Source organism: Humulus lupulus, chromosome 6 (assembly GCF_963169125.1).
Source record: "Humulus lupulus chromosome 6, drHumLupu1.1, whole genome shotgun sequence".
Lineage (NCBI taxonomy): Eukaryota > Viridiplantae > Streptophyta > Magnoliopsida > Rosales > Cannabaceae > Humulus > Humulus lupulus.
The window spans coordinates 161,419,490-161,441,297 of NC_084798.1; the positions used below are offsets into that span (position 1 = coordinate 161,419,490).

At 35.8% G+C, this 21,808-nt stretch overlaps 1 protein-coding gene across 1 annotated transcript; it reads left to right on the plus strand.

Moving 5' to 3' along the window:
• The first annotated feature begins 14,599 nt into the window (after positions 1-14,599).
• Positions 14,600-16,434, plus strand: LOC133784275 (uncharacterized). The gene is made up of 4 exons (XM_062223697.1): positions 14,600-14,744; positions 15,135-15,476; positions 15,968-16,038; positions 16,164-16,434. The coding sequence occupies exons 2-4, from the start codon at positions 15,145-15,147 to the stop codon at positions 16,175-16,177; spliced, it is 417 nt and encodes a 138-aa protein (XP_062079681.1). The 5' UTR covers positions 14,600-14,744; positions 15,135-15,144; the 3' UTR covers positions 16,178-16,434.
• The last annotated feature ends 5,374 nt before the right edge of the window (positions 16,435-21,808 follow it).

The following is a 21,808-nucleotide window of genomic DNA, read 5'->3' on the forward strand; positions in this document are numbered from 1 at the left end:
TACAATAGATTTGGGAACCCTATGGTGGCATACAATTTCCTTTACGTATAACTCTGCATATTGGTCCACAGTATAGGTCGTCCTCACTGGAAGAAAATGAGCTGACTTGGTGTATCTATCTACTATCACCAACACCGAGTCATGTTGCCCCACCGTTCTGGGTAAACCTCCCACAAAATACATAGTAATGTATTCCCATTTCTACTCGGGAATACCCAAAGGCTGTAGCAACCCCGTTGGTCGTTGATGCTCAGCTTTCACCTGCTGACACGTTAAACACTTGGCCAAGTACTCCACTACGTCCTTCTTCATCCCAGGCCACCAATATAACGTCCATAGATCCTAATACATCTTCATGGTGCCTGGATGGAGTGAGTATGGTGTGGTATGGGATTCATCCAGTATCTCTCGTTTAATACTCAAATCTGTCAGGACACAAATCTGACCTTTATACCGTAATAAACCAGTCTCTGAAATGGAATAGTCCTTAGCCACTCCAGCTAAGACATTCCTATTAACCTCCTGCAACTGTATATCATCCGCTTGGCCCTCTCTTAACCTCTCTGGAAGGGTAGAATGTAAGGTAATATTGGCCAACCGGCCCACAACTAGCTCTATCCTCGCTCTAGCCATCTCCTCTACCAACTCCTTTGATATCTGTGTAGAGCTGAATAACTGTCTCGGGCCCCTCCAGCTCAATGCATCTGCCACTACATTGGCTTTCCCTGGGTGGTAAAGAATATCACAATCATAGTCCTTCACTAACTTGGGCGAAGAAATACTTCAAGCTCTTATGATCAGTGTATATTTCGCACTTCTCTCCATACAAGTAATGTCGCCAAACTTTCAGTGCGAATACCACCATTGCTAACTCCAAATCATGGGTAGGGTATCGCTGCTCATACTCCTTCAACTGTCATGATGCATAGGCAATAACCTTTTCATTATACACCAACACGCATCCCAATCCCAATCTCAATGTGTCACAATATACTACAAACTTCCCTCCCTCTGAAGGGAGACTCAACACAAGAGCAGTAATCAATCGTCACTTCAGTTCCTGAAAGCTATTCTCACACTTGTCTGACCAGACGAACTTCAGATTCTTCCGTGTCAATTCTGTCATCGGTGCAGCAATCTTTGAAAACCCTTCTACAAATCTTCTGTAATACGCTGCTAATCCAAGGAAGCTTCCAACCTCTGAGGAATTCCTTAGCCTCAGCCAATCTTTCACTACCTCTACCTTAGCTGGATCCACCTTAATCCCATATTTACCAACAATATGTCCAAGGAATGTCACTTCTGGTAGCCAAAACTCGCACTTCTTAAATTTGGTGTACAACCGATGCTCTTTTAGTCTCTGCAATACCTGTCAGAGATGTTGCTCATGCTCTGCCTCTGAACTAGAGTAAACCAAGATGTCGTCAATGAAGACAATCATGAATTGATCTAAGAAATCCTTGAACACCCTATTCATCAGATCCATGAATGCTGCTGGGGCAATGTCAGACCAAACAACATGACCAGGAATTCATAATGCCCATACCTCATTCGAAAGGTCGTCTTTGGTATATCCTTATCCTTGATCCTCAACTGGTGATAACTAGATTGAAGATCAATCTTCAAGAATACCGTCTTTCCCTGCAGCTGATCGAACAGGTCATCGATCCATGGTAAGGGCTATTTGTTCTTGATGGTCAACTTGTTCAACTCCCTGTAGTCTAAACACATTCTCAGAGTCCCATCCTTCTTCTTCACAAACAAAATCAGAGCACCCCATGGCGAGAAGCTAGGTCTGATAAACCCCAAATCAAGAAGCTCTTGCAACTGTATCTTTAACTCCTACAGTTCTGCCGGAGCCATCCTATATGGTGCCCTCGACACTGGCTCTATACCCAATGCTAACTCGATAATGAAATGAATCTCCTTGTGTGGTAACAATCCTGGTAAATCCTATGGAAATACATCCAAGAACTCGCATACCAATCTGGTTTCTCCCAGTCCCACTAGCACAACTCTGGTAGTATCCACCACGCTAGCTAGAAAACCTATACAACCTCCCTGTAACAGGTCCCTAGCCCTCAATGCTGATATCATAGGTACGCAGGGTCCATACACATCACCCACGAAAAAACAAAGAGATCCTCACCCTCAGGCTCAAAGGTCACCATCTTCTTCCTACAATCTATAGTAACCCAAAATCTGACCAGCCAATCCATCCCTAGAATCATATCAAAGTCATCCATACTCAACTCGATCATATCTACTGATAGTTCCCCACTATCTACCATAATTTGTAGTGCTCTAATCCGTCTCCTAGAAACTACCAGTTCCCCTGTAGGCAGTATAGTCCCAAACCCCGCAGTATAATACTCACTAGGTCTACACAATCTATCAATTACCTAACTAGAAACAAACAAATGTGTAGCACCAAAGTCAATCAATACAATATATGAAGAGCTAGCGCTAGAAAGTTGTCCTGTCACTACCGAGGGACTAGCCTCAGCCTCTACCTCCGTCAAGGTGAACACTCGAGCTGGAGTCAAGCTGTCCACCTTCCCTGGTTCCTCCTTCTTCGCTGTTGGGTAGTCCTTCTTGAGGTGTCCCCCCACTCCACATAGACAACAAGCCTTTGCCCGACATTCACCCGGATGGCACTTCCTACATCTCATGCATTCTGGATAACTCATCTATGTCTCACCGCCTCCCTGGCGGCCACCTTGAGCACCCCGACCCCTCCTATCAGGACCAGCAGTGGTCGATGTGTGAGGGGTCTTCCTCTTCAAATCATTGGGGCTTCTGCCTCTACCAGATCTTGTGGATGGTGGTACTGCCCTGCGAACATCCTGTTTCACAGCGTTCTCCGTCCAGATCTTATTCTCTGCCTCTTCAGCGGTAAGAGCCTTCTCAACAGCTTGGGCATAAGTTGTCTACCCAGGTACCAATGTAATCCTCACATCCCAGGCTATCATAGCATTGAGCCCTCGAACGAACATGTTCTTCCTGGCTGCATCTGTAGGCACTAAGTCTGATGCAAAATTTGCCAACCTATCAAACTTCAGGGCATACTTTGTAACTGTCATGGTGCCCGGATGGCAACATTGTAATACTTCTTGTTTAACAGATCTCTGAACCCATCCTAACTCAAGGTAGAAATATCCCTGGTTTGTGATGCCACCTCCCACAAAATACGGGCATCCTCCCTAAGCATATAGGTGGCACAGGCCACCCTGTCATTACCTTCAACCCTCATGAAATCCAGGATGGAAGTGATCATACTCATCCACTGGTCAGCCTCAAGTGGATCTAGTCCTCCCTCAAAGGTTGGAGGATGCTGTCTCCTAAACCGCTCATAAAGTGGCTCCCACCTGTGCCACAACAGGTGGCATAATAGGTGCAGCACTCCCTGACGGAGCCTGCTGTCTTAAGAGATGAATCTGCTCTTCTTGACTATGCAATCGGGCTTGCATATAAGCAAGTATCTGCTGCCAGTTCTCAAGGACTGGTGGAGGGTTCTGACCGTGGTCATCATCTCTAGCCTCTGACCCAGTGTCGGCTAGTCGTATTGATCGCCTTGGACACATAGCTATCCAAGTTTATCTACAATCAACGACTCGGCAGTCAGACAATGATGACAAGTTAACAGTCTTTTCAAAGTCCACCATTGAAACTCAACTAGGAATATGCAATCAAGATGCAAATAATCATTTAAATATTCATTCACATGTAGCTGCAATGCCAATAAGCATACCTCATTATAATCACACAACAGACAAGGGCCGGGCCTTATCAGTATCTCATGCTCCCTATGAATCATACAGATTAAAACATTTACATTTTATTTAAGCATTTAAGCATGCAGTCACATATATACAGTTACCAAACCTAGAGTCGAGCTTGTCTTTAGTGGCGAGTGTACATGCCCAGCCAATCTTCAGAAACCCTTAAACCTAGACCGCTCTGATACCAAGTTGTAACGCCCTGGATAACCAAGACCATTACACTGTGTATTTCAAATAGTGTGAGACTTGCTAATCACGTCGTTTGAATAATAATGTGTTCCTAAAGTCAACTATCAGGTTAGGGTTAAAAGATTTTGATCATAAATGGTTAATTTTCATTAAAACATATGTTTTGTACATGGGATCTCAAAAACAGGGTATAAGGAATAATTTACAACTCTCGAAAGTTTAATACAATCAAAAGCCACTCTAATAGAAAAATACAAGTTTTAAGGCTCTGTCCCTGTACTTTCCCTCGACCATGGCGGACAGCTGACTATGTACATTGCGCCCCCAGAGCTCTCCAACTCATGGTTGGTCCAGTTTCCCTTTGCCTTTACCTGCACCATGTAGCACCAGTGAGCCAAGGCCCGGCAAGAAAACCATAAACAGTAAGCGCACACAACAACAATAATATTCAATTAGTCTTAACTCAATCAGTTCAGTCATTTAACAGAATTCAAGCATATAACTAAACAAAAGTAAACACATCATCTCAAACATATATCGTAACCAATTACACAAATGCTTAGGGTTAGCACACTTAGGCCGAGCCCTATGTTTATCCAGCTGACCCCGGCTCACTTAGGCCAAGTTGCATTCAATATGCTTATCATCAACCCCGACACCCTTAGGCCATTCATTCTCAAATAACATAACAATCGTACAATTACATAGTACATGTATCCAATTAATTAGAACCTCAGCCCCGTTCACAATCACAAGGGTGCAGTCTTCTTACCTCGAATCCAGAGCAAAGAATAGAGAATAATTTCGTGCACAATCCTCAGTCTCGAGCCTTAGCGATAAACCTAGTCACGGTGTCAATGGGTAATCATAAATTTCTAATCTAAATAAATACTTAGGAAATAATAGCTAGCCTCCGGGATCTCGATTTCTACTAAACTGGGTAGTAGAAATCGTCCTAAGCACCTAAGTTTGAATTCCTGAGCCTCCCCGAACTTTAAACCTTATTCCCCTTAATTTTTCCATTGCGGGCCGCGACTTGCCCTTGAGGGCCACGACCCGCCCCTTAGATAGAGGCTTAATCCCCCACTGATGGAGAACACGGGCCACGACCAGCTCTCCCTCGATTCGCGGCGCGCCTGGAGAATAGAGGCTCCCAGCCTCCAAAAATTCATGCGGGCCGCAGCACCTGAAGAACAAGGCCACGACCCGAGCCACTAAACCCAGAAAAACCAAATTTTCTCAACATTTTTCCACGAACCTAACCTTAAATTCACACCCCAAATTCTCAGCAAAACTCATAATCGGGCCCAGAAAACCTATCCTTATGTCCCAACCATCACAACTAACCTATAACAATTTTTCTTACACCATCAAACATCTAAAATCAGCTAGCAAACCAAAACTCATGCAAACTCTAACTTTTAACCTAGTCTCAACATAATTTAGAGATTTTCAACTTGAAATATTACCTCAGCTTGCAGCTTAAATCCTCAACAATTTTTGGGTTGCCCTAGCTTTGATTTCCCAACTATCTTCAGTTAACTTCCTAGCTCAAATCCCTGGTTTTTCTCCTTCAAATTCTCCTAGTTCAGCTTAGTTTCTAGAGAGGGTGAGAGTGAGAACGTGAATAAGAGAGAGAGAGAGAGAGAGAGAGAGAGAGAGAGAGAGAGAGAGAGAGAGAGAGAGAGAGAGAGAGAGAGAGAGAGAGAGAGAGTCTTCTTGATGTTTCTAACTAATTCCTAAGGCATTCTGTGCATATCCTTAACCCAAAAAGACCAAATTTCCCTCAAGCTTCCCAGCCCTTTAATTGCTTCTAGGGGTAAAATGGTCATTCCACCCCCGTTTTCCCACTTTTCCCTCAAGTTTTCCTACTATTAACAATTTAACCCCGCCACGTCTAATTAATTTCCAAACATTTATTCGTTACCTAATAAACCCCAAAATATTTTCTAAATTCCCAAAATACCCCTAGGCTTCCCTCTGAATTGGGTATTAAACCCTACTGTGACTATTTCTCTAATCTGCTCACCAGGACCGTCTCGAGCCATATTCTACAAATATATCCACATAATAATGTGGTCTCAACAAAATATCACATAAAAACACATTTATGCCCTCAACGGGCCAAAATTATAAATATGCCCTTATAAGCTATAAATGGCCCACATGCATATCTAATACTCATAAACATGCATATAATATATTCATATAATCGTATTAATCATGCATGCCACATAGTCACACATTTAACCAATTAAACATACATATGTCCAATTATGCCCTCCCGACACGCTAATCAAGACACTAAGCCCTATTAGCAATTTTAAGTCGTTACATTTTTTTATCTGGCTTTTTGTTCCTTACATCTGGGTTTTTATTTATGGATAGGTTTATCTGGTTAGAGAATTAAAAATCTAATTTTTTTGTTATGGTTACATATGTAGATTTTTTAACGCATTGCATGTCTAAATTTGAGAGTTTTTTTAATGGAAATCTGTATATTTATGATTTTTCGTTTTGAATATTTTTTCATAGTGTTAAAAAAAAAATTATTTTGAATTTTATTCGAATAAATAGTAGAATTTGTTATATGGATGAACTCAAGCATAAGATTTTGAATCTAGGTTGCAAAAACTGAAGAACACATATAAATTTAGGTTAGTTTAAATTGATTTATTTTTTAATGGGCTATTGGATTCACTACAACAAAATAGGAGTTTAATGGCTATATGGGGGAGACATTGTAAACATTCAATATCTCCCCCTACAGGAGACGTTATTGGAAGAGCCATTATAAGTGGCCCTACGATGACTCCCATGGAGAGACTTTGTAGACATTCAACGTCTCCCCCCAGGAGTCATCGTACGGTGTAAAAAAGTACCCTACGATGAATCCTAGAGGGAGATGTTGAATGTCTACAAAGTCTCCCCATGAGAGTCATCAAAGGGTATTCTATTTTAAAAAAAAAAGAAAATTAATTATTTAATATTTTCAATATATTAATTAATAAAATAAAATTTAATAAACTTATTAATTAAATAAATATATTATATTTACATATTTTGCTCACTGTTTTGCTAATTTTCATTTTGCAAATATAGATTTTTACACAATTCTAAAAAAATTATTCCATACAATCTGAAAAGAAAACCCACATCAATACTAACATCAAACCAAAAACCACAAGAACAACAAAAACACAATTTATCAACACCAACATAAAAATCTAAATAAAAACAAAAATACATACAAAGAGTTGTCCATTATATATAAGAAATATTAAAAAAAAAAGAATATGAACAAAAAAATAAGAGAACAAAATGAACAAAATTGTTGAGCTCTTGAGGCTTCGACAACGTTAGGTTTGCAGCTTTGAAGGGCGGTGACATCGGGCAGGTGCGGCGATGAGGGAGGTGCGGTGACGAGGGAGATGACGTCAAGGGAGCTAGGCTGAGATGAAGGAGGAGACATCGAGGGAGGTCACGACAAAGGAGGATGCGCGTCTTAGGAGGTGGTCGACGTTTATTGGAAGAGAAGGATAGAAGAGAAAGGGAGAAAGAGAGAAGAGATTGACTGAGAAGAGAAGAAGATGAATGTTCTTTTTTTTTTTTTGTGTTAGAGATGAACGGTTTGAGAGAGAAATTAAAGGAGAGATAAATATGGAGAGTTTGAATGGAATAGAAAAAGGCAACTAATTAATTAGGGTTTGTATAGTTATTTATTTTTTATTAATTTATTTTTTTTAAATAAAATAATATAGGAAATGAATAGGTTGTGTGCTTGCCATTAAAATCGTGGGTGGGCTTCTTTCATTTTTAAAAAAAAAAAATACTTTCAACATCTCCATAAGGGAGACGTTAGAAGCCATTCTAATATATATATATATATTTTTTTTTTCTTTTAAAAAATACTTTCAACGTCTCCCTAAAGGAGACGGTAAAAGTAATGTCAAATTGAGCCCACCAAGTTTATGTACAATGTCTTCCTCATATTTTTAATGACTTACAATTGAAGTCAAAAATAAAATCTTTCAATGTCTCCCACCATAAGACATTAAATACCCATTCTAATTTTTAATGTCTTACACAATATGTGTAAGACATCATAGGGAGTCATCAAATGTAAAAATTGTTGTATTGATTTAATGGGGATTGGGTTTGATTGTTAGTTTACTTCATCAACGAATTATTTAGTTTTTTTTTTATAAAAGTTATTATTTTTTTTCAAAATTATTATTAAGCTTTTTAAATCATAACGTTTGGTATTTAATCCATTGAAAAAAAAAAAGATGTGGTATATAAGTGTATAAAACTGAAAACCTGTGGTATTTATGCTGCAAATAACTCTTTTGGTTTTTTCCCAGGTAACGAAGTGGTAGTGACGGAATTGCTCAAATCATAACATTTGGTATTTAATCCGTCGAAAAAAAAAATGTAGTATGTAAGTGTATAAAACTGAAAACATGTGGTATTTATGCCCTAAATAACCCTTTAATTTATTAGCTGTTATATAGTTTAAATTAACATTTATTGTAAATCATATATAATTTTATTCTAACAAATTTTTTTAATTCTTTTGTAGTTCAAAAGCACAATGGTGTATCTACTTGAAAAAATCAATGTCGTACGAGATGAATAGACAGAGTCAATTCTACCTCATCTTAGTGTTTGATGAGAACTAGTGCTAGCTAGTATGTACCTCCTGCATATATCGATCAAGTATGAATATAAATTTTTGAGTCATATGTCGATCTTGACTTAGATTATTTTACTAACTAGCTTATTTTTTGTCTCTAAACAATAGGCTTAGATTAGTTACTAACTCACTTTTTTGTCTATAAACAATGGTTAAGTTAGTAGATTTTGATTACAAATTAACTTAGTCATTGTTTTCCCTCGCATATATGAATATTATTTTTTGAATCATATATCTCGACCATTGTATGTATGATTTCATATAAATATATACTTTTGATATGTATACATGTTTCTGATTCAATTACTACCTTTCTCCTTTTGTTTCTGCTTTTGTTTCACTACAAAGGGAAAATGCAGAAACAATTTGCATTACACAATTTTTAAATCAATCAGCGTCGGTTCTGCACAGACGCAAACCTTATCGTCGGTTTGTAAATGACACATTTGTTGGTTAGAAGTGTCGGTTACAGACCGATGCATCTACCCAACAACGTCAATTATAGACTGACACTTCTAACCTTATCTATTGCGTCGCCTTCAACAATGTCAGTTGTAAAACTGACGTGATTGGCAAAAGCGTCGGTCTGTAACCGACGCTAGTTGTAAAACTGACGCGATTGGCAAAAGCGTCGGTCTGTAACCGACGATAAGCCCTTGATTTTTAGTAGTGCATTTTTCTTGACTTTCTATCCCAATTCGTATTTTTTATCACTTTGAATCTTTCATATTGATTTCTCCAAATATATTTTCTACTTATCCCTTTTTGAGCAATTTCTCTAGTATCATCTTTATCTCCTTATTTTTTATAATGTTTTTATTCAATTTATCTCTTATTAACTTTTGTTACATTTTCACGTTCTAAATATATTTATTAATTATTCTATTCAATGTTATTTTAAAAAAAAAAAAGGAAAATCCAAAAGTTGTCTTTAGAAATCATTAGCGAAACAGTTGTACTATTTTATCACAAAAAAAAAAATAATAATAATAATAATAAATACTAGACAAGACCTTTGTTTCTTTGTTTATTGTAGTGAGTTGGAGTTAGAGTTTCTTGTTTTAAAATCATTTGCATACTATAAGTTTGGATAGTAGGATTGGATCGTTTTCATCATATAATTTTGTTATAAAATCAAAGATGATATTGAAAAAATTAACCCAACAACCTAAATAATCTTCTTAGAATGGAATAACTTAATTTTATTGAAAATTTTGAAATAATTTTATATTATTCAATTATTTAAATATGAAAAATTGAATCTTTACATCCAACTATTGCAAATGATCAACTCATTCATACTTCTATATTTTTTTTAATCCAATCAAATTTTACTTTTCAAACATAAACTTTAGGTATAATTAAAACATTTACAAAAGTAGAACGTTTAGAGAGGCTAGAACTACTAAATCTTAATTAAATTGTAATTATACTGGTCTGATCCGTTTTCTAAGTTTATAAGCTAATATATAAAGTAGTATTCAAGTGATCCATTTCTTAGCACCATTGTGTTGAGATTTTGATTCCATAATTGACCAGGGAGTATATAGCCTTCACAACCATTCTCATTTTCCAAGTCTAGCCAAAGATATATGCATGATCAAAACTTTTTGAGAGGAAAATATCTCTCTTATCACTTGGTACGTAAAACCAAGTGATCAGTACTACTTAAAAAGTCGTCTCGTATAATTTTAATTAAGACATGAGGATTATTTTTTCTTTTTTAATGATTAAGGTTTCTAGCTAGTGCACATATATAAATTTGCTAGTTGAAAATATCAATTTCATAAGAAGAATATTCAAAAATTCAAAAGCCACGGCTATTTTTTGATCTATAATGCGGTTGATGTGGATTCTCCAAGTATTATTGAAGAGAAATGGCCCCATTTCAAAAATAGTCACATATGGGGAATAAAGAGTGTTAGGGGGGCACTGTCTAAGGTTTTATTTTCCATTCGGAATATTCATCATGTCTGGTAAAAAAAATTGTGATTATATTAAAGATTCTTCCTTATCAAATCCTAGGTCAACAAGTTAGCATCTCTTTATCAGCCCTATGCTTGCGTGGACTAATATTCAACTGACATGTCAGCTAATCTGGACCCCACATATCACATGTTTCTAGCTAATATTTGAGTATATTCTTGGATAGAGGGTTTTTTTTTGTGATGACTTTCAACTAAATAATATGCTATATTTTGATCTCTTTATTTCCATTCTGCATCCACATGGGGGGTAAGGGCTACAATTTTATTATCCTAATCCTATCCTAATTGACCTTTCAAATAATAACCCTTTTTGTGCATATAAAAAAATAATATAAAGGTGTAAATAATATTCATATTTTATTATAAGGTCCCTAAATTAATCATGTTTTCGTCACAATTATGAGATAAGATATGAAAAATAGTTAGAACTTACAAACCCTACCTTGTGTCTCTCTAGCTAAAATAATAAACTAATTAAAAAAGTATACCATTTGTAGACAGAAATTTATGAATATTTTAAAACTTTTATAGGGAAAAAATAATAGAATAAAGAAAAATATTAATAGCATGTAATAAAAATAAAGTTAAAACTTAAAAGTGTTTAGATGTGATGTGATGGCTTATGATATTATATATATATATTTATAGTTTAGCAACAGTATGACCCTCGCTACTCTCCAATGTAACAGTAGTGATATCAGGTTCCTCCAGCTCACTCTTGCATGACCAGCGTCGGTCCGCCGCGGTTTTTATTCCAATTATCCTTATTCTACTCAATTACTTTAAAGCACTACTTTTTCCTTAAAAAGATAGAAGAAGCAGAAGTGTTGGTGAGCTTTGCTAGACATACCCGGTTGTGATTTCTTTCAAGAATGATGCTCCACCAAACACGTGTCTCGATGATAAGGCCACTAAGAACAATGTATGCACAAGTCAAGTGATGCATATAATATAATATATCGTGACAAATATTGATATGCATGTACAGATTATAATAGCATCCAGATTTGAGGAGAGAGAAAAAGATCTCTATAGAGAGAGCAAAAAAATTAATAATTAAGCAAAGAGACATTTGGATATGAATATTTGGGAATGGCATTTCAATTATTGCTGGAGAAAAGTTGAGAAAAAGCAAACAGAGAAACAAGGTAGCTAGACAGAATTTGGCTGTGGATGTGCATTTAGAGAGAATTGATTCTTAGTGAGTGAAAGAAGGAAAGTTAGTAGTGAAAGAAGGAAAAAACACAATAGCTTTATGGCCTATTTGTCACCTAGTTTTATTTTAACTTCACTTGCATTATATCAAGCTTCATGAGGCTGCTCAGGGGAAGGTTTATTTGCCAAGTTGGGGGGACTACTGCAAATACTACTGTACATGCACATATGTATATATGTGCATGTGGGAACCCCTTCATGTCAATTATTCTATGTCCCTCTCTTTGGCAAATACAAGCTACCCCTTATATGGCCTTCACGGTTTTGGATATATCATATATATATATTTGTAAAAGTTTATATAAAATAAGGAAAAATATGAAAATATATACATATAAAATTTAGAAATTAAAAAGCGATCGAGGGGCTGTCCCTTGACGTGTATTCGATTCCCCAATGTAACATATATGACTTTGGATATAGTTCTTTGAGAATCTCACATTGTGTAATTTTCTGTAAATTAAAATAATATAATTATAAATATATACATGTAAAATTACACATTTAAGTGATATAATTACATACATAATATAATTCTACAACACTTTTGTTATCCCAAAATTTGAAAATGATGATGTGGCAATAGAAATGACAAGTGGCATGGAATAGTTGGGTGATTTGGCTTAGCAGTAGCCCAGTACATCAGTGAAGAGTTTGGACTGCTTGAGAGGTGTCATGTCCAAGCCAAGTGCACCCGAGGAGAGTACTTGGGCTAGGGTGTGTCCGGTCGGACTTTGGTCCGAGGAGCACTCCAAAGGCATGGTCGAATTTTGGTCCGAGGAGAGCCCAAGGGTGGTGGTCGGACCTTGGTCCGAGGAGAGCCCAATGTGGTGGTCGAACCTTGGTCCGAGGAGAGCCCAAGGGTGGTGGTCGGATCTTGGTCCGAGGAGAGCCCAATGTGGTGGTCGGACTTTGGTACGAGGAGTAGTCCAAGATGTGGTCGGACTTTGGTCCGAGGAGAGACAAAGGTCTGGTCCTTATGCGTATGTCCAGCAAGTGTATGATTGTCCAAATAGAGACATGGCATGCTAGAGGAGAGTGCCATGTTAGAGGAGAGGAGTGCATGTTCTACCACCATGCACATTTCCTACCAGCAAATGCATGTCCTACCAGCACTTGCATATGTCCAGCATGTATGTGTCCGACCAGCACATGCATGCATGGTCAGTAGGAGATATGGTTCGACTAGATAGAGGAGGACTAAGTCAAGATTCCCAGAAACGGCTCAACAAGAACCGGTCTTGGCACACGCGGGAATATCTCATTTTTTCCACAATTTGGGGGTTTTGTTATATTTTGAATGTTTTTTGTAATTTAAATGTAATAAATATAATAAAATATCCCAATTCTAGGAGATATCAAATGTATGATCATAAACCTATAAATACATGGCTTATGAGATCAGAAGGGGCTTCTTCTTTTTTGGAGACTTTTCGGGGAAATTTTGGGTCTGAGTTTTCTAGAGAGAGAAAGTGCTTGTATTTGAAAGAACTCTTGTAATCTGTATTGGAGAAATTCAGTTGGCTCAGTCCATCTGATCTTGAGTACGGATCTATAATCACAACTCTAAGTGGATTAGGCTATTACCAACATATTGGGGCTGAACTACTATAAAAATTGTTGTGTTATTTACTTTCTGTTCAAAAACCGTCTGTGTCGTTTTATTTCTCTTGAAGGCTTTATCGTTTTTGACGTTCTCACGTCGTTGGCCAAAAATGCGGTCAACAACTTTAATTTGTGAATAAATTATATAAATATAATTGTGTATTACTCATATAAATTAATGCAATGCAACCGGTGATTACTTACTTTATATAATAGTTTTTTTGCCTGAACTATTCACCGCCCTGAATTGTGCCTCAAATATTTTGGCGTTATATAATTCTCTCTTGAAGTATTTGAGTCAATAAAATAGACTTTTGTGTCGTTTAAAAAATGAACAAAAACTTTGATTTGGCTTTATTTTCAAAGGATAACGTATCTATGATCAACCATCATTAGTGCAATATATGCGAGCAACCGGCACTGTTACAATGTATCCGAGCAGTCGTCACAAAGTTTTGTTCAATTTTTGAATGATGGCACAATGTTTAAAAGATAATATTCATCACTCTATTGAAATGTACGCGAGTAGATATCACAGTTACAATATATGTGACTATCCATCACAATAAAATTGATCAATTTTGAAGAGAATGTAACAGAAGGATCAATTTTTGTTGTCTCAGCTACTCAGGGGTGTTAATTATGCAATGCCAAAATATTCAGAGAAACAATTTAGATGAGTGAATAATTTTGGGACAAAAAAACTATAAATATACTTAATTATGAGATGGAGAACAATATTATAGAATACTTTTTTTTTCCTCTTAATAAGTAGTGTTACTGTTAATTTTTGCAATATAATGAATGTGGGAATATATCATGTAAAAAGAGAAGGGGCCATGACCGCATGGGGCATGGGGCATGGGGCATGGGTCATGAGTGGTATTGTGTATGAGATTTTTGTATGTATGCATGCACTCTCTACTTGTTTGAACAACGAGAGAGAGAAACTCACACTACCCCTCTCTCAAGTGAAAAATAAAATAAACAAATAAAGGGAGAGACCTAGCTAGTTGAGTAAAGAATCCCCCGTAGAGAAGGAAATTTAAAAAAAAAAAAAAAAAAGTAAAAAGGAACATGCATGGCCCACATATGAGGGTATATAAACCCCTCCAACCCAAACAACAAGATAACCAACTCATTCACTAAGTCCTCTAGCAAAAGGAAAGCACTAATTATCAAGAGAGATATACTACTGTATACTTACTACAAAGCTAGAGTTTTTCTTTCAAGCTTGATCGATCTTGATCAGTAGTACTTTTCCACACGGTGAGCTTTTACCTCTTCAATCTTTCTTCTATTATTTTTCTGCATTTCCCGGTCGGTCATCATGATTCTTTGGCTTCATACGTTTTTCAAGCTCTTCTTCTGTTATTCTTCTTTTTTTTTAATCTTTAGTATATGATTAAAGGGTATTTCAAAAATTTGTTTCCTATAGTGCTATGGAGATCTTATGAGATCGATCATATATAGTACTATAGTTCCGGCATGCTTTTTGTTGTTTGTACATGCATTATTTTATGTCAGTTAGCTCTTCCCAACTTACATACTAGTATTTAATTTACATATATACACACATATATATATATATATAATAAAACAAATGGAATTGAATAATTACAAAATTGAAAACATTCTTGATTGAACTTGAACATCCAGACAAGAGAGAATGAGCTGGACCGGATCAGGAGACTGGATGTGTGGTGCATGCCAACATGTGAATTTTAAGAAGAGGGACCAATGCCAACGCTGCCAGTACCCCAAGTATGGTGGCCCTGACCCCTCTACCTATGGATACAATAGAACAGAGGTCTTGGCAGGTGACTGGTTTTGCAGCTGTGGAAGTCACAACTACGCTAGCCGATCGCAATGTTTCAGGTGTGGCACCATGAAAAATGACTATGGCGGCGGCTATGGTGGCCACATGATGGTTTCAGGTTATGGCTCTGATAATAGCAGTGCTCCTCCTGGCTGGAAAACTGGTGACTGGTTTTGCTCTAGGTGAGTTGACATTCTCTTCTCTTTTAATTAGTTAGCAAATGGCTGGTGCTGAAAATTCTTTTATAGAAAAGTAATACATAGGCCTATAAAAAGCATATCCTCTCTGATGATATTATATGTATATATGTTAACGTAGAGGTTTTAAAATGCAAAAGTAACAGCCTGCATTGTGTTTCTTCAGATAAACATATATAGTCATGTCATATGACATGATATGTTCCCTTCTCATAATACATATATTCCCATTAAACTGAGATAGAAACTTTAGATAATGGCCAATATATATATATATATATATATATATATGTTTTCATGATATGATGCTCCAACTAGTAAGATGGACTAGTAATATAACCTAGCTAGCTAGTATAGTAAAATATGAGAATGAAAATGGAGACAAATAAGAATGATTTGACATTCGCATTTATCTGGTTAAAATCATCATGTTATCAACATATTCTAATAGAATTAATGTCTTTTCTATGGTACAGAGTTGGATGTGGAGAACACAATTATGCTAGCAGGACGATTTGCCATAAATGCAAAACGGCAAGGGATTATGGTATGAACTCAACAACTGCATCTCAATAATTAATTTTATTATATTGTTTCACTTATAGGTTAATAATGATTAGAGTGGTTCTCTAGTACATATATGACACACACATTATTCCTTGTATTTTTCAGGTAGTGAGGTATAAGAGAAAGGACTACTTCGAAGGACATCATCTCCCAAGCTTCACTTCTCTCACAGCCAAATGCTGCTTTTTCTTTTTTCTTTTAGAGCTTAATAAGCTTATTAGATCAATCGTTGTTGAAGGCCCTTTTTCTCTTAAAGATGGCCATGTTTTAATTTAGAAAGGGTTTCTAGTTTTATGTTGCAATTTTTACATAAAACAAATGAAATTCCTTGTTTTCATTTTAACTTAAATATAAGATACTATATATTAGGTGTCTATACATATATCTTTCTCTAGCTTGGACCCCGTGTGTGTTTATGTTTGTGTTCATAAGGAACATAAGGATAAACATATAAATATATATATATATACATTATTAATACTGCAAGCCGTGTGGTCCAACCTTAACAATAATGGTTGTTTTTGGATCATCATCCTGAAAAATTAAAAAAAAAAAAAAAAAAAAACCACAATGAAGAAGAGAAGGAAACACAGATCCATCTTAGATTCTAGCTAGGAATCTGTTTGAGCTCTCTTTACAAAACATGCTATAATATATAAATATAAATTTATATTTATATATATCTCAGTTCAATAATTTACTATTCCTTTAAGCATCAAATCTCAAAGGAAATAAACAATTATGCAGATAAGAACCAGATGCGCCGCGTCAAAAGCTAGCATAGATGCAATATTCAAGTTCAAAGTGAGTCAAACTCAACTTTCCATCCATGTAGCTTTTCCATAGCTATATGTGTGTGTCTATATATATATATATATATATATATAATCAGTTGATGGTATATATTGCATTCAAGTTAATCTCGACTTCACAATAATTATTCATTAATTGATATATATTATATGGGTTTTTACCTTCAAACGATATATATTGTTGTACTATATATATACCCTTGCCAAAATTGGATGCAAACTACATTTTTGAAACTTAGAAAAATAGAGAGAATAACTAATAAAGCATAATATTCATCGACAAATGCAAAAATATTGCCCACATTATTGGTTGAAAAGTGACTATATAAGAAGTATTGTGGTTTCCCCTCTACACTCCATCACATAGCTTTTAAATGATTCTTTCTTTGCCTGTTCTAAGCTAACTTTTTCTGTTATATGCTTTAAAGATGTTAAACAAGGGCCCGATTCTGTGTGAATTAGTTCCCCAACCACATTACATGGGGTCCAGGCAATAGGATCCAGCTTCATATATAATGAAGGCTTTTTATTTTGTTTTGCTTTCACTATGTTGATGGTTTTTCTTTCTTGAGTATCTTAGTCAAGGAAAGGTTGCCCATTTGAGTAAGCATATTATTTAAACTGGCTTGGATTCTGAACTTGTGACTAGCTATCTCAATCTCAGTCCCTACATTATTTCATTGATCAATCCAAGCAGCATACTATTTTTTTTTAATAATAAAAAAGATGATTCTAAGCTAACCCTAAAAAAGTAAAACTCATCATGGCTAATGTATATATGTGTATATGATATATAAGAGAGAGAGAGAGAGAGTTGTAGTGTGGTTCTCTCTATCATCCAAAACGGAGTTTGTGGTGGACTTTGATCTTGCTTTTAATCATCATAATGCTACTGGAATAGTGCTAGAACAGGATGAAAAAAACTTCTCAAGAAAAGCCTACTATGCTAGAAGAAGTCTCGAATAAATGTCAAACAATAGGTCTAGTCTTTAGTCGAATCTACCCATCCGAATATTTATATAAATATGTACATGGACATACGTACTTTTTTTGTTTTACTAAATTATACCTATAAAAGACAAAAAGAGCTGTGTATAAAAAAAGCTACACATTAATGCTAAGGAGCAATATACGTCCACATAAATTATAAATTTTAAGTATTTCTTGGGATTTTCTTGGTTATAGTATCATCCTCTCAGTTATATCAAGTTTATTCTTTATATATAGGACTTTGGTGTTCAGTTCTTATGTGACACATTTGATTTGAAGCGGTAATCATATCTACTTTTTTTCTAATTTTTTATCTTCATCTTTTTCTAGGGTTTCATGGGCAATAATTTTGTTAAAGTGACGTAGAGTTCATCTAGTTAATTTTTGGTTATTATTGGGTTTGACTTGTATTTTAAAGAGATGAATATGGATCAAAGTTACACTACGGTGATGTATAGTTGGGGTGATGTATTATTGGGTGTGACTTGTATTTTATCCGAATGGGATGAAAAAGAATCAATATTTATTTGTTATTTTTTTTTTATTTTGTTGCATTTTAAAGTATTAAAATAATTTTTCCATTATTTTGGTGGAATAACATCCATTCTAATACAACAATGAAATAATATAATAATTTCTTTATCAATTTTTTTATTTATATTAATTTTTATTCTATTCTATTTCTATTTATTTTCCTATTCTCATTCTTATTTTTATATTTTCATTCCAAAATTTCACGTAAATGCATAGATTTCACAAACAATTTCAAAATCAAAAGTAAATCATTAATCATACCCTATTCAAATGGGTACTCAGTTCCCTGAGATGAATACAAATTATATATATATAGCAACTCTCTCCATATATTTCACTTCAATGATAATTAATTAACCCAATCCTTTTTATTCCACCTGATGTTGAACCTTGTAATTTTATACCCTCCACTAACTTGACCTCTTTGGGAGAACCATCTTTTCCCCTCCATTAAATCTGAATTTTGTTGTTATTATTATTATTAGTTTTTTTTGGATTTTTTGGCGTTAGTTTTTTTCTTATAAGTCAAAGTTGAAGTCCAGGAACTTGAAGTGGTATTTCTTCAGTGCATGCGTTGAATAACACTACAAAAAAGGAGGCCTATACCGAGAACAAATGTTGTCGGTAGAAGCCAAAATATTCTCAGTAGAGGCTATACCGAGAACATGTTCTCGGTAGTAGGTCATCGGTACAGCTACATCAGTAGAGGTAAACTTCTACCGAGGACATTCAATATGTCCTCGGTATAAGTTGTACCGAGGACATTGTCCTCGGTATAGAGTTGACAATGTCCTCGGCACAACCTGTCCAATTTTGTCATACGAATGGGCTATACCGACGACATTTTCCTCGGTATAGACTGAGCCGAGATTTTTTTTATATGTGCAATGTTTATTCACTTATATATTTATTTATTGATTTAATTTGAATTAAATATAAAACAATAGAATAAAATTAAAACACTTATATTAAACATATAAATAAAAACATAAGAGTACGTTTGCTCAATCAAAATAAAGAGTTGTCCTAAACATGAAAATGTAATAGTCCATAGTAATAAAACTCATACATAAGTCCTACTGACTTGGTGCTCCAACGTCGGGATCATTAGTTGGTGGTGGGGCACATTGAGATCCCAGAGTGATACAATGAGTCCGGATGTGCTCCTCTAATTGTCGAACACGCTCTCTCACCTCAGTCATCTCTTCATCTCTAGTTTGTGGAGGATCAATAGTAAATGGAGTTTGGTCCCTTATGTTAAGGATACATCCATATCCGTTTTGGTGGCCACATCGTTTTCCGAAGACATTTTGTACCAAAGATAAGTCGTCATCTTCGGGCACACTCGAAACTGGTGTGGAACTTCCAATATAAGTTGTGTATGTCTGTTGTGTGTCACGATATGCACGGAATTCCTCCTATGATACAATATATAATGTAATTATGTATTGTAAACAAACAATTAAAATTTTGAAAAATGTTTAAAAAAACTTAACGTACCCAAGTTTTTTTGGCTGTCTCTGTCACCCACCTTGTGCCTGATTTATGGTGAGTATCCATCCAGCTATCCGGGATCGGCTCAAGTTGCCGAGTCTCTAAAGTATGTTGTCACGTACATATATTTTTAGAAAAATAATAATTAAACATAAATAAGAAAAACAAACTTAAAAATAATTAATTAACTAACTTTTTTATAGCGCAGCGCTGGGATTGATTGAGAACCTCCGTAGCTAAGCTCTTTTAGTTTCTTCCTATTTTCCTTGTTGACCCCAGAACGTTTCTGCAAAAAATTTCTGTTAGTAATATATTTAATCAAGAGAGTTAAGTTTAGCAAGAAATTAATACCATAATTTATGGGCGTTGAAAAAATTCAAGGGCCCTTTGCCACTGCGTATCTGTGCAACCACCATAACGATTTTGTGGCCCATTAATCGTTAAATGTTCTTTAATATAGTACTTCCAATCACAATACTTTTTAGCACATGATGTATCAATGCCTCTCAAGATCCCAGACATGTGCCCTTGTCCATATCTAGTACGCCCGATATCAAACAAATCATCCTAAATTACAAACATTTATTAGTAAATATGATATATAATTAAATAGAATTAACATAAATACAGAAAGTACTTACCTCAAGATGTGCAAGTATTATTTTTTTTAAGGCATTTGGTACTTTTGACCATTGAGGATAATCTAGCGAATGAGGTCCCAGAATTAATGGTCTTAAGAAAACATCAAAATCTTTTCCTGGCGAATGAGGTCTCAGAATTAATAAGATCAACATGAAATTAGTTTCCTTCATGCACAACCATGATGGCAAGTTATATGTCGTTAACACAACCGGCCACATACTATAAGAAAGACTCATATTACCAAAGGGATTGAATCCATCTGCAGCCAATCCAAGCCGCACATTCCTGGGTTCCGTTGCAAACATTGGATTATTTCGGTCAAAGTCCTTCCAAGCTTTCCCATCAGCAGGATGACGCAATACATCATCTTCTTTTATACGTTGCTTGTGATGCCATCTCATATGTTGAGCAATGTGCCTCGATGCATATTTTTGCATTAACCCATGGGTTAAAAGAAAATAACGCATCACTTTATGAGGCACTTTCTTGCCCTTGGTGTTCTTGTCCACCCACCGATCCTCCCCACAAACAAGACATTTATTTTTTCCAGCATGTTCTTTCCAAAACAGTGCGCAATCATGCTTGCAGACATGGATTGACTCGTAATCCAATCCAAGTTTTTGCAACAACATTTTAACTGTATAATGCGATTTTGGAAGCTTATTTGGGCACTACAACAAAATTGACATTTAATGACTCTCTATAATGACTTACAACAATGGTGTAAGTCATTAAAAGTATTCAGTGATATTTAAAGTCTAGAGGTGTAAGTCATTAAAAGTTTTTGTTGATGACTAACTAGGTAAGTCATCAAAAGTGGTGGGAGACGTTATACTTAAAAATATGATATAATTTTTTTTTTAAATATAAAAAATTGGGCTGAATATATATAAGGGAAGTATTTTAACGTCTCCCCTGGGAAGACGTGCCTAGCTTCTAACGTCTCCCCTGGGGGGACGTGCCACATCGGACGTCTCCCAAGGGGAGACGTTAGAGGCTAGGCACGTCTTCCCAAGAGAGACGTTAAAGGTCTCCCCTACTATATTACTTAGCCCTTTTTCTTCTTTTTCCCCGAGAGTATACGCACGAAATAGAGAGGCGGAGAGGAGGCATTTTTCAGGCAATTTTTTGGGTTCTCTTTGACAATTTTGGAAAATTTTAGGCCATAAAATTCCATTTGAGGTATGTTTTTATCATTTATAAGTGTTGTATAATAGTTAGGATAATTTTTATGCTTATTTTCTCTAAATATTAAGGGATTGATATTGGGATTTTAGG